The sequence below is a fragment of the Oratosquilla oratoria genome, chromosome 20 (genome assembly GCF_046742065.1).
Source record: "Oratosquilla oratoria isolate Oo_2021 chromosome 20, ASM4674206v1, whole genome shotgun sequence".
Lineage (NCBI taxonomy): Eukaryota > Metazoa > Arthropoda > Malacostraca > Stomatopoda > Squillidae > Oratosquilla > Oratosquilla oratoria.
In genome coordinates, this window is record NC_134796.1 from 39,702,602 (window position 1) to 39,719,960 (window position 17,359).

General features: G+C 39.3%; 2 protein-coding genes across 2 annotated transcripts in view; one reads left to right on the top strand and one right to left on the bottom strand.

Moving 5' to 3' along the window:
• Positions 1 to 11,029, top strand: part of LOC143036476 (prenylated Rab acceptor protein 1-like) — a 55,957-nt gene extending 44,928 nt beyond the window's left edge. The window contains exon 5 of the transcript XR_012967364.1: positions 10,355 to 11,029. The gene's annotated coding sequence lies outside the window, so the exon portion shown is untranslated. The remainder of the gene's footprint in view (positions 1 to 10,354) is intronic.
• On the bottom strand, positions 1,619 to 17,359 carry LOC143036475 (uncharacterized). Its single transcript, XM_076203868.1, has 5 exons — positions 17,203 to 17,359; positions 12,331 to 12,497; positions 12,078 to 12,176; positions 8,528 to 8,673; positions 1,619 to 3,008 (listed from the first exon to the last, which is right to left on the bottom strand). The coding sequence occupies exons 1-5, from the start codon at positions 17,246 to 17,248 to the stop codon at positions 1,700 to 1,702; spliced, it is 1,767 nt and encodes a 588-aa protein (XP_076059983.1). The 5' UTR covers positions 17,249 to 17,359; the 3' UTR covers positions 1,619 to 1,699.

A 17,359-nucleotide genomic window follows, 5' to 3' on the forward strand; every position in this document is an offset into this window, starting at 1 on the left:
GAGGAAGATGGGCAGAGTATATTAGGGAGTTTCTAAATGTGAAGGATGGGGAGGGAAAAGTAGTTGTAGTGGGAAGTGCTAAGAAAATGACAGTAATGAATGAAGAAAATGGAGGAGAAATAAGTAAAGACGAGATAAAAGCAGTTAACATATGCCCTCAAAAAATAAATAACATTGGTTTTTGGTCAAAATAACATAAACTATTAAGTAATTTTTAATCTATTCTGAGATCTGAGCAGTGTAGCAGAATGATTACTTCATCCATGAAGAGATAAAATGGAAGGAAAAACGACATTTTAGGACTTGGCTGCTCCTCTTAGATGGGGGCAAAGGCACCCACACTATCAAATTTGACATATGAGCAAAGATTGGAGAAATTACAGTTGTCAACATTGGAGCAGAGAAGGGAAAGAGGCAATTTGTTGACCATTTTCAGAATTATGAAAGGGATGGAAGTTCTCGATAAAGATGACCTATTAAAATGGCACAAGAGAGAAACAAGAGGACATGAAAAGAAACTAAAGAAAGACAGTTACAGAAAAAGAATAGTTTCCCACACAGAGTGATTGATGTCTGGAACAAATTGAACGGTGAATGCCAGAACTATACACAATTTCAAGAAAATACTGGACGTGGAGAGATACGAAAACGGGTCACAACGAGCATAGCTCCCATCCCGTAAAATACAACTAAGTAAATACTGTATGTAATATAGACTTGGCACTGAATGGAGACAAAAAGGAGAAGTCTAAATGCGTTTAAGATGAGGTGTGAAAGGGATATGGTGGGAATCACAAGGATGAATACAATGAGAAACAAGTTGAGGCAGACAGCAGGTTGAAAAGAGAGCTGGCAGATAAGATTGATCAAAGAATACTGGGATGGTCTAGGTGTTTGGAAACAATGAGTGAAGAAAAACTACTAAAATAATAAGTGTGGAAGGCAGAGGTAGATTGAGCAGCCTTCAGAGGAAGAGCAAGAATGGGATGGATGGATGGGATGTAAAAGGAACATTTAAAAGTGAAGTTAGAAGGTAAGATATTGGTGCACATGTAGAGTGGTTGTGAATGGATAAGAAAGTGATGCTGCCCAAAAGGAATTTTTCTTGTCTTCTTTTATGAATTCTTGAAACAATGAGGTCACCATACAATCAAATGTAGAAGTTAACCAGTTCTAGCTATTGGGCCCCATTGTGGAAGAGTTCTGCCTTGATGCATTGCTTCTGATCCAAGCATTGGGTAGGGAACAGATATGACCCTTCATTAACAAGGAGCCAAGATAAAAAAGACAAAAGTATGTTGGATGGATGAAAGGAGGATGTATGCCTTCACTGGGCCTTTAGAAATATGTATAATTTGAATGTACATATATATGTATCAATATATGTATATGCATGAATGTACATACAGTGAGAACTCTCATTAACGGACATTAATTAGCTGTGTTTGCAGCGCTTTTGCTGTGTTTTTGGTGTTTTGGAGTGGTTTTTGGGTGGCATAGTGATTGCACGCACTAAACAACAGCACCAAAAACACCGCAAACACAGCTAATTAATGTCCATTAATGAGAGGTCTCACTGTATGTATGAATGTGTATATTCCTAAACAAGTGATAATCATACAACAGCAGATATAGTGCTCAGTTTTTATTTATATAGCAACCTTCTATATATATTTTAACTAATGCACTGCAAACAATTCTAAGAAACAGTTTCATCATCTTTCTCTTTCTCTTTCTTTTTCTTTTTCTTTTTCATACACGATTTCCTGGGAGAGTCAGTTACTGCTTTCGCCTCTGCAACATCCGACTTATTCTTTGTTTTTTTCTTCTTACTTCCCTCTCCTGCATCACTTCTTACACATGCTTCTTCAAATTCATAAACTACTTTTGATTCCTCTTCCTTGTCTATAGTGATGTCTGATAAAGTTTTCTTTTTCTTCTTCTTCTTCTTCATGCTCTCAATCTCCACTGTCCCATTTTCATTAGATTTATGGAACTCATCTAAGGTATTTGATAATTGTTCCTTCTTATTTATCTTAGTCACTATATTAGTATCTAACTTTTCATTTCCTGGTACTTTTGTACAGTCACCATTCTCCACAGTCTTCTTTTTCTTCTTACTTTTGATGGGAATTTCACCGCTGTCATTCCTTTCTTCATCTTTAAAATTCATTCCCCAATTTAAACTTGTACTCGTATCCATGTCTACATTTAAATCCTGTTTTACTCCAGTTTCATATCCCTCTTCCATTTGTTCATATTTCTTTTTACGTTTCTTTCTTGGAACATCTTCTTCAATAGCTACTTTATCTTCACACATTTTTCTTTTCTTCTTTATTTTTTTGCAAATATCTTCCTGTTCTCCCAGTTCAACACCTTTTTCTTCATGAGTACACAATCCTTCTGTGGTATTACCATTCTCAAAATCTACCTCACCATTACAACTTATTATCTGTTCTTCTTTCTTCTTTTTCTTCTTTTTTTTCTTCATGTTGTGATCTGGTTCCACAGAATCTCTTCCATTCTGAAAATCTTGTTGCACTAAATTGGGCTCATCACCATTTGGAATTTCTTTTTCCCTACTTCTACAATCTTTCTTCTTCTTTTTCTTCTCTTTTTTCAGAGCAATGGTTTCAGAGATTCTAAACTCTTGAAAACTGTGTTCCTTCGGTGTAATACCACCATTCTCAGATGTCAACTCTTCATCACATAAATCTCTTTCTTTTTTCTTTTTCTTCTTTTTCTTCACTATATCTACCCCTGCAGGTGGTGTCTGCAAGTTTCCCGATTTTTGTAAATAATCTTGCTCTACTTTGTGGCTGCCTTTTTCATCATTCACAAAAGTACTATCCACAGTTTTTTCATAAACTTCTTTATCCTTCTTTTTCATTTCTTCCTTAAGACCAAGGGAAGTTTCTTTTGAATCTCCCCATTTTTGTAGATAAAGCTGCTCTTGTGCCTCCACACGGGATAACTTTGCTGTCATTTTCAAACCATGACGAGCTGCTCTGAAATTTTAGAAAAGCAATATTAAAATACACAATAGTTTGATACTTCGTTAATATAGCTATCCATATACATGGGGCCAATGATGGGTACCTGCATGTGGTGGTCCTGTTAGATGAACAACAAAGCTGCTCATTTGCAAAAGTCGTCAACCCCCACCTTCATCAGGAGGTGCAGCCCTGAGGGGTGGGCACTTGGTCTCTAGACTCAGCCCAAAATATCTCTTTATCAATCTCTAGTGATTTTTTTTTTTTTTTTTTTTACTTTTTCACACATACAGAGCATCTGTTCTTATCTTCTTATCATTCTGATCTAGAGCCATAGAAACAGTCCCATACTGGTACAACATAAACAACAATCCAGTTTGTTCCCAAAGAAATAAATGGGAGGTTGTCATTGTTGTTGACATTCCCTAGACTATTTGGCTAAGCAGTCCCATCTCCCTGAGGAAAGCTACAGCTGGAATAAGGTTTTCCCACAAATCCTTTATAGAGTGTATACTGTGTTGTTGACATGCATGATCATGTACAATGTAGTCTTCCATAATGTATTGTATAGTATGAGGTGAAGTGTTGCATCCTGGACGATTATCTCTGATGTAGTCATCCAGCCTCTTCTATGAGCCTAGAAGGGCTGGACGGTTGCCACATTGCAGACTGGCCAGGCGGATTCTATCCTTTTAGTGGAGAGAGGATTCAGAGAGATGGATATTGGGGGTCTGGCATACAGCAATGTAACTGTCTTTCAGTTTGTTGATGGAGCAGTGAATGATAGGTTTATGGATATGCTTCTGTGGTTGTGGAAGAAGAGAAGAGAGTATTTGTGTGTGATATAGATATTTGGGTGTTGTATTGATGTTTCTTGGCATGTGTGGGTGTTCTGCTATGTAGTGCAGTGGGTAAGCTGTGTTTGTGAAGGTTCAATGGGAGGTTCTGAGGACTGCTGCCAACTACTCTGGGGCTGTGTGTTTTCCACTTATTGAAACTCAAGGCAACAATGTGATTGACTGATCTATCTACAAATTATACTAAAAGGTTTATTCCCTCTTCCCAAAAAACAAAGGCATGCACCCACCCACACCCATCCATTACCCATTTATTTCCTTTCTGTCTAAGCTCCTCGTGAATGAAAGGTTAGTCCTGTACTACTCCCACTGCCTCTTATGCCTTTACTTTTTTTTTAGGAATGTCCCCTGTGGGGCTACAGGGAGAAGGATGCCTGGTCCCAATCCTTGTCCCTTTTTTCTCGCCTCTTACGGTCCAAGTGAAAATACTTGGTGGCAGTATTCTTTTCCCCCACCATAGGGAGGGTGGAGGGGTGTGGTTTGTATTCAGGCATGGAATGGGTGGGAATGATTTTATGCCTTTTCCTTTTTGGCTACCTCCCTTGTAAGAGGGAAAAAGCCTTGGTATATGTATGTATATGTATGTACTCCTACTGCCCAGGTCAGAAGCATTACAACAAGATATAGCACATCCACAGCAGGACCCACAGCCTAACTTGATTTGCCCCCCACTGCTACATTTACTTGGTGACCTTCCCTCCTCATGTAAAAATAGAGAAAACAAGGATAAATCCTTTTGGACTGCATCGATGTTTTGTCCATTCACAACCAATCTTCACTCTATCTCTTCCCTTCTTGCAGGATCACCAGGTTCACATGTTTTCACAAGCTGAATACAGAGTACAATTTCTTATGCAACTGAATACACTCAGTCACTCAGTGGTGCTGTTGGTATAGTACTAGACTACCAGTACAGTGGTGCCAGTGGTACCTGGTTTGAATCCTGCCCAGGGCCGAAATTATTTCAGTATCGCTGCGCTTCGAGTCGTTACTCCGACTCTCGTGGGCGGGGAGTTGGGGGTGTGTGTATGTAAGGTCATAGCATTACCCATAGATCGGTCATACGAGCTCTGAGCTCTCTTCCGGGAGAGAAATAGCTGTCAATCACGAGTCCAACACATGACCAAGGTGAATCACAGTAAAAGGTGCTCACTGATCACACATGGAGATAGAAGTTATGTCCTGTACCAGACGAGGAGTTAGTACCATGGTATAACTACCGAGTTCACTACTGACTGGGCTGGGGACCAATCTTTAGGTAAGTCAGAAGAAGGAACTTTACACTAATGTGATATACATTCAACTCCTGGCAGCCGCATAGTTTCACTACTACTAACTCTGCATCTTCTAGTACAGGACAACACCAACTCCATGTGTGATCAATGTGCATACTTTGCTGTATGTGTACTCAGTTGCATAATAATTTGTACTAGGTTCATACCCAGCTTGTGAACACTTGCAAACCTTATGCATCCATATCGTCACATACTGAAATAATTGGAAGGAGCTTCAACAGGATGCTAACGTACCTTCGGCAGGGGAGTCATGGCATGGCCACAATGGCTCCCCTTAAATCTGTTTAAGATCTTTTCCCTTTTGCTCTCATTTGTTCTACATTCATACACATTCAATGACCCAATTAGTAGGGATCTGGTTAGAGTCCTCCTCCAAAATCCTCTTATAAATTAATTCTTGTAAAGGATGGAGCAGAGATGGGTGTGGAGGAGGAATGGGGATGGTTCAAGGAGGGAGTCTTAAAGTGTGCAAGGATGGTGTGTGGAACAAGAAGGACAGGGGGAAATAGAAGAAAGGGTAGTGAATGGTGGGATGAGGAAACAAAGAAGGTTGTAGAAGTGAAGAAGCGAGCATTCACAGATTGGTTACAAAAGAGGACGGGGGAGTCATATGAGACGTACAAAGAAAAGAAAAGAGAAGTAAAGCAAAAGGTAAAGGAGGCAAAGAGGAGAGCAGATGTGAAATGGGGTAGGAGTATGACAGAAAATTTTGAAAGTAATAAAAAGATGTTTTGGAAAGAAATTAAGAGAGGAAGAGGAGGCGAATCAAGTAGGGAAGAAAAGGTAAAAGGTACAGATGGAGAGATGATAATGGAAGAGATGGCAGTAAGGGGAAGATGGGCAGAATATTTTAGGGAGTTGCTAAATGTGAAGGAAGATAGGGAAGGAAAGATAGCTGCAGTGGGAAATGCGAAGAAAATGAGAGTGATGAGTGAGGAGAATGGAGGAGAAATAGGGAAGGATGAGGTGAAGGCAGTTGTAAAGATGATGAAAGCAGGTAAGGCACCTGGTCTGGATGGATGCCATGCAGAATGTCTGAAAAAGGGAGGTTCAGTGATGGTGGACTGGTTGGTGAGGCTATTTAATGTTTGCTGGAGAGAGGGTAGAGTGCCGGAGGACTGGAGAAGTGCCTGTATAGTTCCTCTTTACAAGGGAAAAGGGGACAAGTGTGAATGTAGTAGTTTCAGAGGGATTAGCCTGTTAAGTGTACTAGGGAAGGCTTATGGGAGGATCTTAATTGAGAGGATTAGGAGAGGAACAGAAGGAGTAATTGGTGAGGAACAGTGTGGTTTTAGGACAGGTAGAGGTTGTGTAGATCAGATCTTTGTGGTAAGACAGATATGTGAGAAAGCTATAGGAAAGGGGAAGGATGTTTTTTGGGCTTTTATGGATCTGGAAAAGGCTTATGATAGGGTAGACAGAAAGGCACTGTGGGAGGTTATGCAGATTTATGGGATAGGAGGAAAGCTTTTGAGAGCTGTCAAGAGTTTTTATGAGAGTAGTAGAGCTTGTGTCAGGATTAGAAATGGAAAGAGTGAGTGGTTTGAGGTAAAGGTGGGACTTCGACAAGGATGCGTTATGTCGCCCTGGCTGTTCAACTTATACATGGATGGGGTGGTGCGAGAGGTGAATGCTAGGGTAGTGGGTCAGGGATTGGAGATGGTTAAAGAAAATGGAGAAAAGTGGGAGGTGAGCCAGCTGTTGTTTGCGGACGACACTGCGCTTGTGGCAGGGTCAGAGGAGGGATTGAGGAAGCTGGTGGCAGAGTTTGGGAGAGTATGTGATAGAAGAAAGCTAAAGATAAATGTGGGCAAAAGTAAGGTGATGAGATGTACAAGGGGTGAAAGTGGCAGTAGACTGGAAGTGAACATTAAGGGAGAGCGACTGGAGGAAGTGGATAGTTTTAGATACTTGGGTGCAAGTGTAGCAGGAAAAGGTGGCGTGAAGGTGGAGGTAGAATGTAGATTAAGAGAAGCGAGTAAATGCCTTGGTGGATTAAAGAGTGTAATGAGGAATAGACATTTGGGAATGGATGCGAAGAGGAGACTGTATGAAGGAGTGATTGTGCCAACAGCACTGTATGGGGCAGAAACGTGGAACATAAGAGAAGAAGAGAGAAGGAGTTTGAATGTGTTTGAGATGAGGTGTCTGAGAAGTATGGTGGGGGTTACTAGGCTGGATAGAGTGAGAAATGAGGAGGTGAGGAGAACAGGGGTGAAAAAGGATTTGGGAGATAGGGTTGATGAAAGAATATTAGGATGGTTTGGACACATGGAAAGAATGAGTGAAGAAAGACTAGTAAAAGAGGTATGGAAGGCAGATGTGGAGGGAGTGAACATGAGGGGACGTCCTAGGATGAGGTGGATGGATGGGGTGAAGGGGGCTTTGGGGAAGAGGGGAATGTCTGTTGAGGAAGGAAGGGAGAGGACGGAAGACAGAGGTGAGTGGAGAATGGTTGTATATGGATGATGTTGTGATTGCATGAGGAGGAATGGTCGGGGGGGGGGGGGTAATATGCGTGAGTAAATTTTGACGCAGCCCGAAGGGATTTCTCCCCGTCCTCTCCTTATATGCAAGGGGGGACGGAGAGGGGGGGGGGCGCCGATTGAATGAAGCGGCCTTGCTGTGGATGTGCTGTGTCTTGCGACACTGCTTCTGACCCAGGGCGGTGGGCAGGGTGCAGGGATGACCCGTCATCCAGGAGGTGCTCAGATGAGAGGGAGGATGGGAGGGGTGTGGAGTGTATTTAGGGATGAAATGGGTGGGAGTGTTTTTATGCCTTTCCCTTTTTGGCTACCTCCCTTGGAAGGGGGAAAAAGCCTTGGTATATAAAAAAAAAATAATAATATATATATATATATATATACACACACACATATATATATAAAGAAAGAGAAAGAGAGAGAGAGATCACTAGTCCTTCATTCTGTCCCATTTAGTTGATGGCATTCTTTTCCCCTCACTCCCACCAGAGGAGGGCCGGAAAAGGTAAAGGCGTAGAGTTAGAAGTGGTGAAGTGTGATCACTTGACCTGAGAAAAGCTCCAGGACTTGATGAAATCTCAAACTGTATACTATGGAAAGTAGAGACTCGCTGGTAAGCAACTCATAATTTAATTGTGTGCTCAATAAAGAAAAGGATAATACCACAAGACTGGAAAAAAAAAAAACAGGGACAATTCATAAAGGAGGGCCAATAATATATGAGAGAGAGAGAAAGAGAGAGCACCAAAGAGAAGGGATAGTAGAAGTTAAAAGTGACTCACCACTTTCTTGAGTGGGGTTTCACAGATTCCTTAAGAGTAAAGATTGAATAAAAATCAAACAGCCAATACCTACATATGGAATGATACTAATAACAATGGTAATGATAAAATACTTACTTGTGAGCAGTTCTTCCTCCACATATCTTGAATAATTCATCATCAGTGAGTTTTAAAGATAGATCTTTATTTAGTTCTTCTTCATCTCCATCACTCACTGAAGAGGATTCTTTCTGCGCTATATCAGAACCATGAAGTGTTCCACCCTATAAAAATAAAATAAAAATAAGTCCAGACTACAAAATACTGATTCTATTTTAGTAAAATGATCAACATTGCATTTCTTCAAAAGCAAATATGCTCAAAATGAGAACTTTATTCTCTAGATATCCATTTGTGGGAACAATGATGAGTACCTCCAAGTGGTGGTCCAGCAAGATGGACACTGGAATAAACTTACTCCTCAGCTCATCTTCAAAACCCATCAACACCAAGGGCCATACTTTTAAATCTTTTGCCAGTCTTGGCAGACTTTCTCAACCAATAGAAAGTAGAGTTTTAGTTGATTTTGTTATAGATTTTCTGGTTTTATTGGCTTATTTGTGAGGTCTACCGGTGATTTTCATACAATGAGTTAATAAAATTAGATTTTATATTGGTAGAAAGAATTTGCCAGTGCTGGCAAAAAGATTTAAAAGTACAGCAATCCATGAACCTCCTAGAGGTACAACACAGAGGGGCTGGCACTCAAATATCCAAACCAGACCTAAGAACTATCTACCAACTCTATTCCTCTCTCTCTTTTAACCCCTTCGTTACTGACCCATCAACCTTGCGTAAACAAATGTTTCAAACCGTCCCACGAATGGCTGGAGCCTTATGTTTGTAAACACAGACACTTGCCACCACGTGGGTAGAAATAACCCAGAAACCGAGGCCCTGAGAGCCATCAATACACACAGTTTATAACTGTGACACGTGCATGTCACGGGGAGCATGCTCGGTTCCTGGTGGGTGCACTCAGCCGTGACACGCAGGTGTCACAAAACACACATTCGGTACAAAGGAGAGCTGACAGCCAGGTACTACTCTCCTCCTAACAACATAAAAAGACATTTTTGTCTCCCACATTGTCTTCTTATGACTACTGATACCCCCCAGCCTGCCCTTGTGGTGCTCCCTTTACTAAATCACACATTTTACTTAAATGACCTACCAGCTAAACTGTTCACAACAACCTTTCTTTCTCAAACAATAATTTTATCACATCTCATTTTTGGAGAATCGATATATGTGCCCCTTTTTCGTGTCCATACTTCCCTTCAAGAGATGAATTTTCTTTCCAAATTAGAACCACCTCACACAAAACATACCTCCTGACATGATCCCCCAACATTTCTAGGGTCTAAGTATATATTTCTATGTATACTCACAGCTTCTTAGTTAACCCAGACAACCTGACTCCATGATTCTAGAAAAATTATTCTTTACTTATCGATCTGTAACAACTTTTTTTTTTTATTTATAGCATTATTATGATGACCAAAACTTCACATTAATAAGCTGATATTTTCATTTCTGTTGCAGATATTAATGGTGTGACATTCTAATAAGGTGACCCTTGTCATGGATGTGCATCAGAAGCAGAGATTCTTGGTAAATGTTTATAGGCCCAAGGCAATTGATGTCTGCATGATCAGGAGATGGGTTCATTGATGATTATAATTTATCTTATATTATTTGTTTTTGTTTTGTTATCATTTGTCTGTCTGATTTTCATTTATTATTAGTTATATGTCAATTCATTATTATTTACTATTTACCTGTTTGTTTATTATTTAACTATACCTATGCATTTATTTATGTATTTTATTTGTTATTTACATTATTATAGTTTTTATTTATTATTTTATTATTAATATGATTTTTTTTTTGCATCCGACCTAGATATGGATCAAAAGGTCTCCTGTCGGCATGCTCCACCTTTGTAATCCTTCCAGAGTGGCGACAGAGATGTGAGTGACAAAATGTGCTCCAGACAGCCAAGCAGCCCCTTGCTCATCACTGGCAAAAGTGGGGGTGATTTCATTGAGAAATCAATTCTGGAGCAAAAATGTCCACTCATTTTAATGGTGCCACTCCAATCATCATAGCTCATCAACTTTTTGAGTTACAAGTAAAAAGACGGAGAGGAGGGGTTGCCGAATTTATGAAGCGGCCTTGCTGTGGATGTGCTGTGTCTTGCGACACTGCTTCTGACCCAGGGCAGTGGACAGGATGCAGGGATGACCCATCATCCAGGGGGTGCCAAGATAAGAGGGAGGGAGGAGGGGAGTGGAATATATAGGCAATGGAATGGGTGGGAGTGGTTTCTATGCCTTTTTCTTTTTGGCTACCCCCCTTGTAAGGGGAAAAACACTTTGGTATATGTATGTATGTAAGTAAAAAAATGGGAGGCATTACTTTAGGAACTGCCTTAGTATCTATATACCAAGGGTATCCCTGCCCCTCTTATAAGGAAAGTACATACATACATATACCAAGGCTTTTTACCCCTTACTAAGGAGGTAGCCAAAAAGGAAAAGGCATAAAAACATTCCCACCCATTCCATCCCTTATATGATTATATAAGGAAGGTAGCCAAGTCAAAAGGCATGCACCCACTTCCACCCATTCCACTACCTTTTTTTCCTTATTATCTTAGCTCCTCGTGGATGAAGGGTCATCCCTGTCTCCCACCAAGTACAATGAGTCTTCCTTATATGGTAATTCTTTATCCGGTAAATTCACAGTTACAGTATTTGGTAATTACTACCCTTGAACCTATTTGCAGTAAGAAAAATTCACAGATACGGTACCCACTCGTGTTTTGGGGGTTATATTAGATATTTTGAAGAGGAAAGAGCAGGGAGAAGATATGTCTGCCATAAGTCGAAACTTGGGTTCGGTATACGGTAATTTCAATTTGCGGTAAGGTTTTCAGGAACACATATGTACCGTATAACGAGGACTCACTGTACCCTGCAGCAAGACAAAGTACATCCACAGCAAGGCCACTTTACTTAAATGGCGATAACCCCTCTCCATCCCCTCATGTGGAATATTATTCTCAATTGAGCAATACTGTTCTCAAGGATGGAAGTACGGGTGAACTATTGGTGACAAAATACAACACAAATCCTCCTACAAGCCGCTTACACAGCAAGAAACCCACACTAAAACAACAAAGTCTTTTATTTTCCAGATATCTAACATAGGACTAATGAACTATCCCTTGCTACATGGGGGGCACAGGTTCCCAGTTGGTGAAACTTCAGGCAACATCTGTTATATGGATATGACTGTACTGCTTGGTAATTGTTTTTTTTCCAACTGTGAATAAACTGCATAAGGGTGGAGGGGTGTGGAGTGTATTCAGGGATGGAATGGGTGGGAATGATTTTATGCCTTTTCCTTTTTGGCTATCTCCCTTGTAAGGTGGAAAAAGCCGTGGTATATGTATGTATGTATGTATGAATAAACTGCCCAGTGAAAATGAGTTTGTAACTAGCCTCCTGACAACTGTGACAAAAATCACTGTTTTCTTTTAGATTATAATCACATATAAATATTTCTGGGCATATATAACCATAAATTCTATAAATAAAAAAGTACTAGAAATGCTACAAACCTTTACAAAGTTTCCGTACACAATCTGCTTGCTTAAAACTGATGGTTTCTTCTTGCTTATCTTTGTTTCCTCTTTCTGTTCCAGAACTACTGTTCCTGCCTGACCAATTGAAATAAAGTTGTCAAACAAGAATTATGAAAAATTCTATCAAATGAAAATCAACAATTTGACCATAGAAGCACTATTACTGTATATAAATTCATGATTTCATAGCTAAAAACATGAACAAATAAATACAGAAGAAATACCTTACCTTGTCTTTCTTAATTTCCAAATTACTTGCTACTTTGTTGTAGACATGATCCCACCAATGGAAAGTAAATTCTTCAGCTCTATCATGACCAAGACCAGCAGAGTCAAATTTCAGTTTGACTTTCAGAGCTTCTTTAATTCCAGTTTCACTGGCACCAAGTCCTTTCCCTGGATTATAAACAATAAATATTAATATATTTCTTGACAAACTAAAATTACATAAGATTATACAATAAATAGTTACATACACCTAGGACAAACTGGCAGTCTTGTTGTAGAAGTGAATATAGCTCATCTTTTCTCATGGCTACAGCAAAAAGTGAAAGGAGTGTGTGAAATGGAGAAGAATGGAATGAGAAATTTTCTTTCCTATACCTGCCTTACAATGTGTATCATAAGGAGAAAATATTAATGAATTTGATCAGATGGTCCATATACAAAAGCCTCAACTACCCTAATATAGGTGGCCAAGTTAACAAATTTTTGCTTTGACTCTTTGTGCTTATTTACCAAATTGTATTTACTTAATTGTAATATATAAGGTATTGTCTCTTTTTTACCAACTGTCATACCATTTGGAATTCACTTCTGTTTAGCTCAAACTATACCAAATTCTAAACTATTCTAGGAACTGAATGCATCTATATAAAAACTGTTTTTTGTTACCTTAGGACATAATTTTTTTTTCTACTCATGATCTACTCTATCAGTTTGACAGTCTGATCTGATCCCTTTAACCTCTTCAATAAGGGTCAAATTCTCGCAAGCAGCATGATGTACGATGATTCGATGGTGCATTACAATACTCATGTTATAAAGTATATAGTTACAGCTGTATTACTCGTTCTCTTTTACTCTGAATATTAATACATACATATACCAAGGGCTTTTTCCCCTTACACGGGGGGTAGCCAAAAAGACAAAGGCACAGAAACCACTCCCACCCATTCCATCTCCTATATATTCCACTCCCCTCCACCCTCCCTCTCATCTCGGCACCTCCTGGATGATGGGTCATCCCTGCATCATGTCCACTGCCCTGGGTCAGAAACAGTGTCGCAAGACAGCACACCCACAGCAAGGCCGCTTCATAAATTCGGTGACCCCTCCCCTCTCCGTCCCCTCATGCATAAAAGGAAAAGATGGGGAGAAATCCCTTCGGGCTGCATCAAATTTTTCTCATACATACTTCCTCACCCCCCATCCCCCACCCACTCTCCCTCATGCATCACATCATCTATACACAACCCCTCTCCATTCACCCCTATCTTCTGTCCTCTCCCGTCCTTCCTCCACAGACATTCCTCTCTTTTACAATGCCCCTTTCACCCCATCCATCCATCTCATCCTAGGACACCCCCTCATATTCACTCCTTCCACCTCTGCCTTCCACACCTCTTTTACTAATCTTTCTTCACTCATTCTTTCCATGTGTCCAAACCATCCCAATACTCTTTCATCAACCCTATCTTCCAGTTCCCTTTCCACCCCTGTTCTCCTCCTCACCTCCTCATTTCTCACTCTATCCAGCCTAATAACCCCTATCATACTTCTCAGACATTTCATCTCAAACACATTCAAACTCCTTCTCTCTTCCTCTCTCATGTTCCATGTTTCTGCCCCGTACAATCCTATTGGCACAATCACTCCTTCATATAACCTCCTCTTAGCATCCATTCCAAGTGCATTAGGTATGAACATAATACTAAAGTGCACAATAGGTACTTCACAATTTTTCTTTAATTTCCTATACAGTTGTAATGAATAAAAAAATTATTGGCCATATCTTATGTATAGTTCAATACGATTTCTGAGCCTAGTCCTTGTCCATCATAATACACCATCAGTTTTACAGAGAACTTGGCTAGCTGAGTATGATGTTGATAATACAAACTTAAGGCATAATTATTTTCTGTGTGAGGAGGGGGGGAATCGGGACTTGGATGGACATGTGCTACCCCTGCCCCACACCATATCTTTACTACTGTGTGGACTTGCTCTGAATAATTTCCACCAACTTACACTAAAGAATGTTTCACTGACAGCTAAGAGCCACTAAATATTATTTTCATAAATAGGTGGTCACAAAGGGTAATAAGTGTATTTTGGGTCAGGTCACTTACAAGTGTGAGGTCAACAGCTTGGTCAGCAATCTGGATGAAATGTACAGTAACCTAACAGCTGTAATGCTAAATGCACAAAATAAATTTATTCCCCTCAAGTCAATACAGAAGAATAGTAATACAGTGGAACCTGTGAAAGAAGATCCACAAGCAGCTGCTCCTCAAGACTGAAGACAATTTATGGTAAATTTTTAGAAGTGCACATCTATACAATATAGTAATACAAAATTGAATAATTATTTTGTAAATTACAATACATCAATGTAATATACATTATTCTTGGCAGAAATCAATAGTAGAAACAGTTGCTAGAAGCTATTAATAAACAAACATAGCTGCTTTGACTACTCAAAACACCACGTTTGTTTTGGTAAATTTTTAGTTGTACACACCTACACAATATAGCAATAGAAAATGAATTATTAATTTTGTAAATTATAATACATCAATGTAATATGCAATTTTCTTGGTGGAAATCAATAATAAAAAAAAAAAAGCTGCTAAAACCAATTTACTAATGAATGAAGTTGGAGCAGTTGAATGATATGCCATGTTTGTTTTGATAGATGCGGAGGTCAAAGAAATGAAAGGTTGATAAATTCGTCAATTCTAACCTAACCTATATTTAGTAATTTGGTACCTCAAATTCTAGAGATCATCTGGGTCATCATCGTCGTCACGGATGCTGACAGCCTGATTATTATTGTACCTCACGCAATTAACAGATGACAACAGAACCCCCATGTTCTCTCATAAAGTCCAAGGAAGCCATATTATCTTTATAACAGCATTTATTAACATCACCTGTAGTTAGAGAATACCCGGTCCACAATGTCATCTAACTGACAGTGACTGGACTGGACAGACGACAGCATGGCGTCTGCACCGTATCCTAGTAGCTTCGTTCATTAGTAGATATGCTTGTAGCAAGGTTTTTTTGTTATTTATTTCTGCCTAGAAAATCGCATACTATGTTCATGTATTTTAATTTACAAAATTAATATTTAATTTTCTAAAGCTAAATCACATAGGTGTGCACAACTAAAATATTACCTTTGTTTTGGTAGAGGGTGGGGTCAAAGAAATTAAAGTATACTAAATTCGTATATTCCAACCCAACCTGACCTACCTGCCTGCCTACCTAACCTAACCTGCATTTAGTAATGCAATACCTGTGATTCTAAAGGTCATTAGGCTGTCATTGTCTTCTCCGACCTCTGAATTAATCAAAACAAAGATGGCACCTAAAGGAGTCAATGCAACTTTGTTTATATCTTTTAGCACCTGTTTCTATTATTGATTTCCACCAAGAATAATGGGTAAATTTTTAGTTGTGCACACCAACACAATATAGCAATAGAAAATTAGTGATTAATTTGGTAAATTATAGTAAATCAACGTACTATGTAATTAACTTGGTGGAAATTAATATCAAATTTTTTTTTAAAACCTATTTACTAACGAACAAAGTCACAGTGGCTGAATGATATGCCATATTGGTTTTCATAGATGCCAATGTCGAAGAAATGAAAAGATGATAAATTTAGTCTATTTTAACCTAACTTGTACTTGGTAATTTGGTACCTCAAATTCTAAAGATCATCTTGGTCATTGCCGTCAGATGTTTATGGCCTGATTATTATTGTACCTTGGACAATTAACAGATGATGGCAGAACCCTGTGTTCTCTCTAAGTCCAAGGAAGCCCTATTGTTTTTGTAACAGCTCTTATTAACGTCACCTGGAGTTGAAGAACACCTGGTCCACGATATGAAAGCTATCGTCTGATAGTGACTAGACTAGCATGGCGTCTGGACCGTATCCTAGCGGCTTCATTCATTGGTAAATTTGCTTATAGCAAGGTTTTTTGTTTTTTTATTTCTCCCAAGATAATCCCATATAATGTTCATGTCTTATGATTTACAAAATTAATATTAAATTTTCTAATGCTATATCACGTAGGTGTGCACAATTAAAAAAATAATACCAAATAACATATATTACATTGATGTATGCGGTCTCACTAAACGCCGACCAAAGTCGACCAACGCCAACCAAAACCACACAATGACGGGTTTTGCTCAAATGCATAATTTATATATATAAAATACCATATGGTTGCATTATTTGACCTATTTTCTTTAAGATGTGTGACTTCTATGTACCCAAACAATGACGGCTTTTGCTCAAATGTATCATTTTAAATAAAAATTAGCATATGGTTGCATTATTTGACCCATTCTCTGTAAAATGTGTGATTTCCATGTAAAATCATCAGAGAAGTTTCGTTTTTATCCTCTGCAAAATTACCAACCGCCGACCAACGTTGTATGTATTGTAATTAACAAAATAATAATTCAATTTTCTATCACTATATCGCATAGCCAGGTGTGCACTTCAAAAAATTACCCGATCTAGGAGGAAAGTTTCCCCTGTGCTGGCCCCACTCTTCAACCGTCTCCCAAGAGAGATAAGAGGCCTAACAGGAGTCAGCATCATTTATTATCATAGCATGGAGACTTTCAAGAGGAGGCTAGAGTTATGATCACAGATGCTGAGATGAGCATGGCCCAACCTCACGAGGACCGGCAACGAACTCGACCACAGACTTGTAATACGTGAGGCTCGGGCAGAGATGTGCGAGTGGTGTCCCCAGACTGGCCACATGCCCATGGGCATGATATTAACACCAAAAACCACCTACAAGGGATAACGTTACACAATAACTAAGATGAAATTATGTTAACTTACCCTCCTGCCAACCATATTTAGTTAACTCTGACTTTGCAAAATCCATTACATATGTTAATTCATCAACAGACCAATATTCATACGTTGCACCAGTACAACTATTCTGGCTTTTACATGGCTCTAACCACGCTGTTTTTGTTTACATCGACCAGCTGAC

Coding starts and splice junctions, on each gene's coding strand:
- LOC143036475 (XM_076203868.1), bottom strand. CDS start 17,248: ATGGATTTTGCAAAGTCAGAGTTAACTAAATATGGTTGGCAGGAGG. Junction 12,177..12,330: donor TGGAAATTAAGAAAGACAAG/GTAAGGTATTTC, acceptor TCAATTGGTCAG/GCAGGAACAGTAGTTCTGGA. Junction 8,674..12,077: donor TGTACGGAAACTTTGTAAAG/GTTTGTAGCATT, acceptor TTATTTTTATAG/GGTGGAACACTTCATGGTTC.